The sequence below is a fragment of the Danio rerio genome, chromosome 2 (genome assembly GCF_052040795.2).
Source record: "Danio rerio strain M-AB ecotype USA chromosome 2, GRCz13ab, whole genome shotgun sequence".
NCBI lineage: Eukaryota > Metazoa > Chordata > Actinopteri > Cypriniformes > Danionidae > Danio > Danio rerio.
This window is the reverse complement of record NC_141022.1, coordinates 1,651,306-1,662,500: the sequence shown is the minus strand read 5'-3', so window position 1 is coordinate 1,662,500 and position 11,195 is coordinate 1,651,306. Positions and strand designations below refer to the sequence as shown.

At 36.0% G+C, this 11,195-nt stretch overlaps 1 protein-coding gene across 4 annotated transcripts in view; it reads right to left on the bottom strand.

Moving 5' to 3' along the window:
• The window catches only part of cacna1eb (calcium voltage-gated channel subunit alpha1 Eb), a 119,266-nt gene that overhangs the window by 3,989 nt on the left and 104,082 nt on the right, over positions 1-11,195 (bottom strand). For all 4 annotated transcript variants that reach the window (XM_087240213.1, XM_087240216.1, XM_087240215.1 and 1 more), the window contains 9 exons: positions 10,696-10,823; positions 9,233-9,329; positions 8,849-8,954; positions 6,068-6,175; positions 4,614-4,714; positions 4,062-4,108; positions 2,729-2,834; positions 1,387-1,477; positions 345-490 (listed from right to left, as the gene is read on the bottom strand). In XM_087240213.1, the coding sequence (XP_087096339.1) occupies positions 345-490; positions 1,387-1,477; positions 2,729-2,834; positions 4,062-4,108; positions 4,614-4,714; positions 6,068-6,175; positions 8,849-8,954; positions 9,233-9,329; positions 10,696-10,823 (930 nt within the window). The remainder of the gene's footprint in view (positions 1-344; positions 491-1,386; positions 1,478-2,728; positions 2,835-4,061; positions 4,109-4,613; positions 4,715-6,067; positions 6,176-8,848; positions 8,955-9,232; positions 9,330-10,695; positions 10,824-11,195) is intronic.

Here is an 11,195-nt window from a genome sequence, read left to right as displayed (position 1 = left end):
GATCTGGCTTATAGATGAATTATTCTTGATGCAGCGCCCCCTGAGGGATCGGAGATCACGGCTGTTCAGCTTAGGCTTGCGCCCTTGTCCTTTACACACTGAAACTCCTCCAGATTCCTTCAATCTTTTAATGATGTTCTGCACTGTTGAAGGTGAAACATCCAAATGTCCTCCTCTCTTTCTCTGAGGATCATTGTGTTTAAACATTTCAATCATTTTCTCACGTCCCAACTTTTTCATATTTAAGGTTGTACCACAACAACAACAAAAAAAAACTAAAAAAACAGTATGATTCTTGGTTTGTAAACAAAAATGATCTGGCGTAAGATGATCTTGAGTAGTACCTGTCTTGTGACCCCATGTACGCGCTCCTCGCTGGGAGAGCGGGAACGGGACTTTGAGTTGGAGTTTTTCGGGGACAGTAAGAGCCGTTGTTCCTTTGGTCGTCCTCGCACCTTTTCCATGTACTGGGTCTGCTCTGAGTGGGACACTAGAAATGGCAGAACAACACAACAGAAGTCGATAGAAGTTATATTTTGCTGCTTGTTACAAACTACTTATTTAAAATGAGCTGAAAATACAAAATTATTGAGGGTTTTTTGGGGTAACTTAATTGTTTTAGGTTCAATCCACTTCAACTTGTGAAAACAATTATGGTAACTTAATCCACTTGTGTTAGGACAACATAAAGGAACTGTGTGTAACAGCTTTTTTTGCAGTGCAGTGTACCTAATAAAGTGGCCAGTGAGGGTGTATGTAACGGAGGCCAGCTAGTGTGTGCTGTGCAGGTAAACCTCACTCCTCTGACCTCTACAGGTGCTCTAGTGACAGACACTGAAGGCCATGGTCTTTAGCCTCCTTGGCAGAGCAACCTACTCCCATGCGGAAGGTCGCCGGTTCGATACCAGCTCGGAGTGGCTTGGCTGTTGTAGAACCGGTGGGGTAACATTGGTGCCGTGACCCGGATGGGAGTGAGATTTAGGGGGGTGAGTGTAGCAGAGGCCAGCTAGTAAGTGCTGTGCAGGTAAACCTCACTCCTCTGACCTCTAAGCGTGCTCAAGCGACAGACGCTAGAGGTCTTTAGCCTCCTTGGTAGAGCAACCGACTCCTATGCGGAAGGTCGCCGGTTCGATACCAGCAGGGTGGTGTAGGACCGGCAGGGTTACATAGGGAAAGATTAAATGTTGTAATGCTTTTCAAATGTACTTGAAGTGACTTTCAGAACTTCCTTCAAGTCCCCTAGAGAGTGTTCCTGACGTGCACGCATGCATTTTATAGGCCCTATGTGTTGGCCGGTGACTCACTGAACAGCGTTGGCTGCTGTATTTGTGTATTTATTCTGGAGTTGCGTCTTCACCCTCTATAAAATGAAATGCAATAACCAACCTGCAGCTTTGTAGCTCTTGTGTCTGGCTCTGAATGCATGTTCAGGTGGGCGATCTTCCCCCCACACGCCATTCAACCCTGATTCATCAACCTGTGCATCACAATCACATCACATACACTTTTACTGTCCGTAATAATTTAAGGCAGAGGAAGTCTACGCTGCGATCTAGTAAAGAGTTACACTCTTATATCCAGCCAATAACATCTTATTGATCTCCTTAAAACCCTTGTGTGCTGTTGGGTAATTTACATCCACTCTGGGCTAACTTTTAGTCTTAATTTTGTAATGCATTTTGGTGACAAATCTGACAGACATATATATGTGTGTATATATATATATATATATATATATATATATATATATATATATATATATATATATATATATATATATATATATATATATATATACATATATATATATATATATATACATATATATATATATATATATATATATATATACATACATATATATATATATATATATATATATACATATATATAAATATATATATATATATATATATATATATATATATATATATATATATAAATATATATATATGTGTGTGTGTGTGTGTGTGTGTGTGTATATATATGTATGTATGTATGTATGTGTGTATGTGTATATATATATATATATATATATATATATATATATATACTGTATATGTATGTATGTATGTATGTATGTGTGTGTGTGTGTGTGTGTGTGTGTGTGTGTGTGTGTATATATATATATATATATATATATATATATGTATATAAATAAATATATACACATACATACATACATATACACACACACACACATACATACATATATATATATATATATATATATATATACACACACACACACACACACACACACACATATATATATATATACATACACACACACACACACACACACACACACACACACACACACACACACACACATATATATATACATATACATACACACACACACACACACACACACACACACACACACACACACACACACACACATATATATATATATATATATATATATATATATATATATATATATATATATATATATATATATATATATATTGAAACACATAATTGGTTATTGTCTGCAGTGTAGTGCAACAAACATTTAACTTTGCTTTTGCAATGCTAATTCACAACATATTGATGTCACTATTGTGTATATATATGTATATATATATATATATATATATATATATATATATATATATATATATATATATATGTGTGTGTGTGTGTGTGTGTATTTATCTCTTGGTACACATTTCATATGCTTTATTATCATTAGGTTTAACAGGAATAAGGTGTATAATACCTGTGAGGCGTCGTAGTCTTCACTGCTGTCTGTACGCTGGGTTATGGGCTGCAATAACAGCTCCTGTGGTGAAATTGGGCTTAAAGCCACAAACCCTCCGCTGGTCCTACAGCACAAACACACATCTTTCATTCAATGCATGTAAACAATACTGTACGTTTGTAGCTTTTTAAAATCTCGGCCCTGGAGGTCCGGTGTCCCTGCTGGGTTTAGCAGTATATATATATATATATATATATATATATATATATATATATATATATATATATATATATATATATATATATATATATATATATATATATATATATATATATATATATTTATTTATTTATTTATAAATGTGTATATACATTTATATATATATATAAATGTGTATGTATATATATATATATATATATATATATATATATATATATATATATATATATATATATATATATATATATATATATATATATATGTTTTATTTGTTTTGTGTTTTTTGTTTAATTTTTCTTAATGCAAAAATATGTAATTGTATTACTTTATTCAGAGAAAGTACATGTGAGCAAATTGTGTTCTGCTGCTACTGTAACCAGGGGGGTGACACTGACAGGGGTGACTAACAGGGGTGAGGATCCAAATGCAGGGTTTTATTAGCAAGGATGGTCAGGCCAGCAATGATCAACACAGGAACAAACAGATGTATAAGGGCAATCCAGAGTCGTATTTGAAAAACAGCAGGCAAATAATCAGAAGGCAGGCAGCAAACAGGAATGATCAAACAAAACAAAGCAAAGGTTCAAAACACGGAAGGCAAGGCAAACGCGTTGTGATGTCACTAAACAGATAACAAGACTCAAAGCGAGCTACATATGTGTGTGTGTAATCAGTACTTGAGCAGCATCAGCTGTGTGTACGCAATCAGTCGTGATCAGGAGCTGGTGTGTGTGTGTGGTGCATGACTGGTCTTGTAGTCCATTTACCAGCAGATTTGTAGTCCTATATGAGTGTGAATGTTTTCCAGCGATCTCTGATGGTTAGATCGCTGGTGAAGTGACAGCTACATTGGAGCCGTTGATGTTTAATGATTCTATGTATTTGCTGTGGCTCTCTGACTATTATCTTTCAATAAAAAACAGAAGTAAACTAAAATTATGCTACAACATGATTAACATAGTTTAATAAGTTACAAAGACCTAAAACATATGCTGTCAGGACTTATTGATCATATGTTTTTTGACAGTATATATATATATATATATATATATATATATATATATATATATATATATATATATATATATACACACACACACACACACATTCATTTATTTTGAACACAACTTACAGGGCAGATCCAGCACTGTGAGATATCAGAGGGAGTGCAGCAGCTCTCTGTAAAGAAAATAGTTGTAGTAGTAGTTTCAGTTTAGTACAATGCAAAAATATTTCTCTTACTTCGAGTTTTCATCCTGTTTCTAGTCCAAATATCGAAAAATCCTTAAACCAAGAAGAATTTTCTACACAAGCAAAAACTATTGTTTTGTTTTCAGAAATAATATGTTGAATTTAAGTGAGGTTTTCCTTAAAACAAGCCAAATAATCTGCTAATAGCGTGAACTAAATAATCTTATGTCAAAGGTGTTTACCCTATTGGCTTTACTTTACCTCTTTTAAGGAAAAACTCACCTAATTTTAACATATTATTTCTAAAAACAAGACAAAATGCTTCTTGATTTTAGAATTTTTAGATATTCGGACTAGAAATAAGACAAAAACTTTAAGTTAGAAAATCTTTTTTTATTTTGAGATCTAGACAAAACTATTCAAAACATATGCCATAGTTTGAAAACAAGATATCTTACGCAGGATACTATGAGTTGCACATTATGATTAATACCTGCGCCTCCACTTGCAGCCTCAGCTTCTTGGCTTTGCTCTGTTTAAAGAAATCCATGATCATCCTCGAAGCATAGATCTTTCCAACGGTCATGTCAGTGTCTGAAAATACACACACACACACACACCTCATGGTTGTCATTATGCACAGTTTAATTACACAAACCACGGCCAGTTTCAAACAAATCCTCAAGTTTGATTATTGTGCCTGCTTTACTCACTTAAATTTGACTCATTTTTAAAACAAGGCAATAGTTTGTGCTTGTCTAGAAAATGCTGCTTGATTCAAAAATATTCAGATATTTGGACTAGAAACAAGACAAAAACTCTGAGTAATAAAGCATTTGTCTGTAGTGTATCATTTTGTGCATTTCCACCGTTTGAAATGTCCATTTTAATTGATCTCAACTAACTACGAAATAGTGAAGAGCAGAAAATACTCATGCACGTCCACAGACTCATGCACATAATGGGCTCTATCATACACTGGTGTAATAAGGCACGGGATGTGTTCGGCGTGATTTGTTGCTATTTTCAGACCAGCGCAGCAGGAATTTTCATGTTTTGCTTCACGTTGTTTAAATAGTAAATCCATTTGCGCCTCTTTGTGGACTCATGTGTGTGCTGGTCTATAAAGGTTGTCCATTGACCAACTAAAAGCTGCTCTAAAGTCCAGCAGAGCATGTTAGTTATTCACCCTAAACGCTTATTATCAGCAGTATTATTGATTATCTGCAGATTTATAATAAACACAAGTGTAGATGTGTCCAGCTGTGGGGTTTTGGTCGTCTGCATCAGCATATGTGGATAAGAACAGGACGTGTGTTTGATATAACTCGGTTTTCTGATCACACTTCATTATTATTGTTCATTTATTCCTTTGCTGGAGATCAGAACTGAATTTAGAAATAGTTTAGACACAAATCTTTGTGCTTATCAAAGGAGATTAAACATGTGGGCTGATGGATGTGTTCAGTGGAGTGAGTTTCCACCGTTTCCTCACTCCACCAAAGTAAAGGAGTAAAGTAAAGAGGCTGAATGGAGGAGGCTCGTTCTTTATCCTCGCGCTGCAGATGCTGTTTAACTGTTTTCTCTAGTGAAGCGTTCAGTTTTTACACTTACAAAGTCGCCATGTAAATAGCAAATGCACCATGGAGCGACTCAACTGACTCTTAAAGGGAATGAGACATGAGACTCTGATTGGTTTAATGCACGCTATGCTCAAAACACACCCAGATCCATCCTATTTTATCCATCCTTAAAATAGCAAAAGTAGATTCAGATACGATCTTAATGCTTTTGCGCTGTGAGCTTCAGACTTTGCGTCTAGATCATTACGATAGAGCCCAATATGTTTTCACATGACATTTCCGCATAAATGATAAGCATCAAATGCGTGTGCTTTGAAATTAAAAGTTTAACTGTGTGTTGTTGTAAAGGCTCTTTTAGCCTCACCTTTGTTTATCGGCACCAGCAGGTCCAGAGTCTTCTGGGACAGATGTGGCCAGATGAAACTGATCTCTTTCTGTAACTCCATGTCCAGCTGTAGCCGATCCTCACCCCCTGATAGGAAGCAAATAAGAGATTACTAATAGAAATCAAAGCAACACTTTTAAAAACACGCAAGCATGGCATCCATCTTTCCGTCATAGCCACGTTTCCATCCACACATTTTCATTTGCATTTGGGAAAATTGCATATCAGGTACTTAATGGAAATGCCAGGATGCTCAAATTGTGGACAAGCACATTAACCGCCAGCTATTCCAGCATATATTTTACACAGCAGATGCCCTTCCAGATGCAACCCAGTACTGGGAAACACCCATACACACACATTCATACACTATGGCCAATTTAGCTCATCAATTCCCCTATAGCGCATGTGTTTGGACTGTGGGGGAAACCGGAGCACCCAGAGGAAACCCACTGGACAAGCTGGGACTCGAACTAGCGACCTTCTTGCTGCGAGGCCACAGTGCTAACCACTGATCCACCGTGCAGCCCACAATATTCCAGTTTTGCACATGAATCTAATTCACATCTCTGGGTAAAAACAGAGCTACTCGTGACTTCATAGGAGTCTGTCATATTCTCCTGTATTTATTCTTCTTTATTTAGCCGTCTAGTGACAGACTGTCGTCTCAGCCTTGATATCTGCACGAAAGCCCTCTGCTCCTGTTGTGTTTTCCTTTCATTCCTGCCGCTGTCTGTTCATTCAGATGTTGACTCTTCAGTATTGAACTGTTTCATCCAGTTCATCTTTATTCCTATAGTGCTTTCTGCAATGCATATCATGTGCAAGCAGCTAAACACACATGACGTTCTAGTCAGTTAAAGCGGTTGAAGTTCAGTTCAGTGTAATGAACATATCACCGCTGAAGGATTACCCAAATCTCTCATTCTCCATGGACTCGCCTGCTGGTTTACACTGTTGGCCTTATTTTCAAGCTCTGCCTGGCCCTGAACTGGGGCTTTGGCAGGCGATCAGTAGCTATACACTCTTCTTTTGCTTTGCTTTGTGCTTCAGTAAACAGCTCTGCAAGTGAATATCTCCATCTGACTTCACCCTTTTCCATGGGGCAACTAATGGAATTCAATAGATACTCAAAAAAAAGACATGCATTTATCCAGGGGCAAACTCTTATTTTTATTTGGTCTGGTTCTCAAAGGAGTACCTGGAGATGTTGCTTGGTCATTCATTCATTCATTCATTCATTCATTCATTCATTCATTCATTCATTCATTCATTCATTCATTTATCCATTGTTTATTTCTTTAGCACTTTTCCAATGTAACTTGTGTCAGCAGCTTAACATGGATGGGGAAAAAAATGATTTATATACAGTTGAAGTCAGAATTATTAGCCCCCTTTTGCAAGGAAATGTTCACAGTATGTCTGATAATATTTTTCCTTCTGGAGAAAGTCTTATTTGTTTTATTTTGGCTAGAATAAAAGCTGTTTTTAATTTTTTAAAAACCATTTTTGGGACAAAATTATTAGCCCCTTTAAGCTATTTTTTTTCCGATAGTCTACAGAACAAACCACCGCTATACAATAACTTGCCTAATTACCCTAACCTGCCTAGTTCACCTTATTAACCCAGATAAGCCTTTAAATGTCACTTTAAGCAAGTGTCTTGAAAAGATAAAGATAAAATAAATCAGTTATTAGATAATTAGTTATTAGTGCTTAGAAATGAGCTGAAAAAAACTTCCCTCCATTAAACAGAAATTGGGGAAAAAATAAACAGGGGCGCTAATAATTCTGACTTCAACTGTATAGTCAGTGAAACATTCCATTCCTCATGGTATAGTGCCCATTTCTTAAATATGTTGCATATATATATATATATATATATATATATATATATATATATATATATATATATATATATATATATATATATATATATATGACATACATCAGGGGTCTCAACTGGTTTGGCCATGGGATCCACATTTTTACATGGTCATCAAGCCGCGACCCAAATTTTTAAGAACTATAATATAATTTTAGGAATTATAAATAATTTGTATTCATTTGTTAACATAAACAAGTAGTGACAGATAAATCTTAAGAAAATCACCAAGACTTACAAATAAACAATATTTTATTGCTGCCATTTAACAAAATGGATAAAATTATAGAAATATTACAAAGTAAAAACGACAAATACTGGAAACTGTGGTTAGGGTAAGGAAAGGTTCAGTTACCATGAACCCAACTGGATCACACTTTACAATAAGGTTCATTAGTTAATGTGTAACGACGAGGAGTAACACCACAACAGAACAGAGGATCTTTTTTTTTTTTTTAGGATCCAAATTTGTTTAATTTTGGCTAGAATAAAAGCAGTTTTTAGTTGAATTACAATAAGTTTAAGGTCAATATTAAGCTACATTAGTGTTGGATTGTCTCCAGAACAAACCACTGTTATACAATGACTTGCCTAATTACCCTAACTTTACCCTGATTAACCTAGTGAAGCCTTTACATGTCACTTTAAGCTGAACACTAGTCAAATATAGTCTGTGCTGTCATCATGGCAAAGAGAAAATAAATCAGTTATTAGAAATGAGTTATTAAAACTATTATGATTAGAGATGTGCTGAAGAAAATACTCTCTCTGTTAAACAGAAATTGTGGGGAAAATATTCAGAATAATTCTGACTTCATCTGTATACTGTATATGTGAAATGTATGTACTCGTGAGCACCGATCGTCAATTCTGACCTCTAGCAATCTTGATCTCCAGTGCGGTGCGGATCAGAGACATCAGTGTGGATGTGAAGTGAACCGTCATGTCCTCGTCAACTGGCATGTTCATCAGCACCAGTCTCTGCGAACAGCAACAAAACACGGCTGTAAATGTTTAGAATATGACAGGTGTCAAACTCAGTTCCTGCAGGGCTGCAGCTCTGCACAGTTTAGTTCCAACCCTGCTTCAACACACTTACCTGAAGGTTTTAAACAAGCCTGAAGGACTCAATTAGCTTGATCAGGTGTGTTTAATTAGGGTTAAAGCTAAACTGTGCAGAGCTGCGGCCCTCCATGAACTGGAGATCTAAAATGTTAGAATTATTTGCGTTAACATTTGCCACTATAAAAACTTTTTACCTTGTAGGCAATTTTTGCAGGACATTTCTTTCCCAACCCAAGAGGTGGAGACATGTGGGTCAGCATCTCATACATGGCATTATAGTGAATCCGGCCACTGGCAGGGGGGAAAAACAATATATTTGAATATATTTACAAGTATTTGATATACTTGTTTATCTTCATTCATTCATTCATTTTCTTGTCGGCTTAGTCCCTTTATTAATCCGGGGTCGCCACAGCGGAATGAACCGCCAACTTATCCAGCAAGTTTTTACGCAGCGGATGCCCTTCCAGCCGCAACCCATCTCTGGGAAAACTTGTTTATCTTATTTGCTAAAAAAAAAAAAACTAATTAATTGAAGAACAAAAATCATGCTAGTGAGTTAATATAATTTATCAGGGTTTCTGCAGGCTTCAAGTCAAATTTAACGCTTTATTTTAAGGATGAAGGCACAAAGTCTAATGTGCATGATGCAAAAGCATTAAGAGCGTGTCTGAATCCACTTTTGCTATTTTAAGGGTGAATATATACGCTCTGCGCCCGGCGCATGGTTTAACAGGGCTGTGCTTATTATTGAGTTCTGGGTGTGTTTTGAGCATAACATGCATTAAACCAATCAGAGTCTCGTCTCTCATTCCCTTTAAGAGTCAGTTGTGTCACTCCATGGTGCATTTGCTATTTACATGGCGACTTTGTAAGTGTAAAAACTGAACACTTCAGTAGAGAAAACAGTTAAACAGCATCTGCAGCGCGAGGATAAAGAACAAGCCTCCTCCATTCAGCCTCTTTACTTTACTCCTTTACTTTGGTGGAGTGAGGAAACGGTGGAAACTCACTCCACTGAACACATCCATCAGCCCACATGTTTAATCTCCTTTGTTAAGCACAAAGATTTGTGTCTAAACTATTTCTAAATTCAGTTCTGATCTCCAGCAGAGGAATAAATGAACAATAATAATGAAGTGTGCTCAGAAAACCGAGTTATATCAAACACACGTCCTGTTCTTATCCACATATGCTGATGCAGACGTCTCCAAAACCCCACAGCTGGACACATCTACACTTGTGTTTATTAAAGCAAATATAAATCTGCATATAATCAATAATACTGATCATAATAATCACATTATACAAATGCAGATCATCATCAATAAACTAAAAAAACGCCCCCCGAGGTGAAGAAGGATTTAAAAGATTTTTGGTCTTTTTTAAATAGATTTACTATTTAAACAACGTGATGCAAAACGTGAAAATTACTGCTGCGCTGGTCTGAAAATAGCAACAAATTGCACCAAACACTTCTTGCGCCTTATTGCACCGGGTGTGTGATAGGAGGCCTTTTTAAAAGCCTTTTAAAGACATATAAGGGCTAAATGTTCATTTATGCTGAGCACTACATAGTTATACTAATTATGCTGAAATTCCAGTAGTTACACTAGATTATGTGTGTGTTTGTCTCTGTGTGGGTGTGTGTGTTTACCATGCTGCGCGGTCATATTCCCCCCAGATGCGCACAAACTCATCTAGATGGTGAGGTCCAAGAATTGACGAATCTCGTGTCAAATACTCAAAGTTGTCCATGATGACAGCCACGAACAGATTCAGCATCTTGGGAAAAATAAAAGTGCAAAAAGCTGGATATTAGACCAAGTGGATGCTGCACATTTCCTGAATTCTCTCTTCAAAGTTTTATAATAGTGTTAAATTATGCGCATCAATGCAAGTAAAGTCAACAAATTATTTTAAAAAACAAGGAGTTAACTTATGTGAAGTTCAATAATCGCTTTAAAAGCAGCAGGTTTACTTAATTTTCTTGAGTAAAGTCAACTAATGTGTTTAAAAGCAACAGGTTTACTTAATTTTCTTGAGTAAAGTCAACTAATGTATTTAAAAGCAACATGTTTACTTAATTTTCTAGAGTAAAGTCAACTAATGTGTTTAAAAACAAGAGGTTTACTTAATTTTCTAGAATAAAGTCAA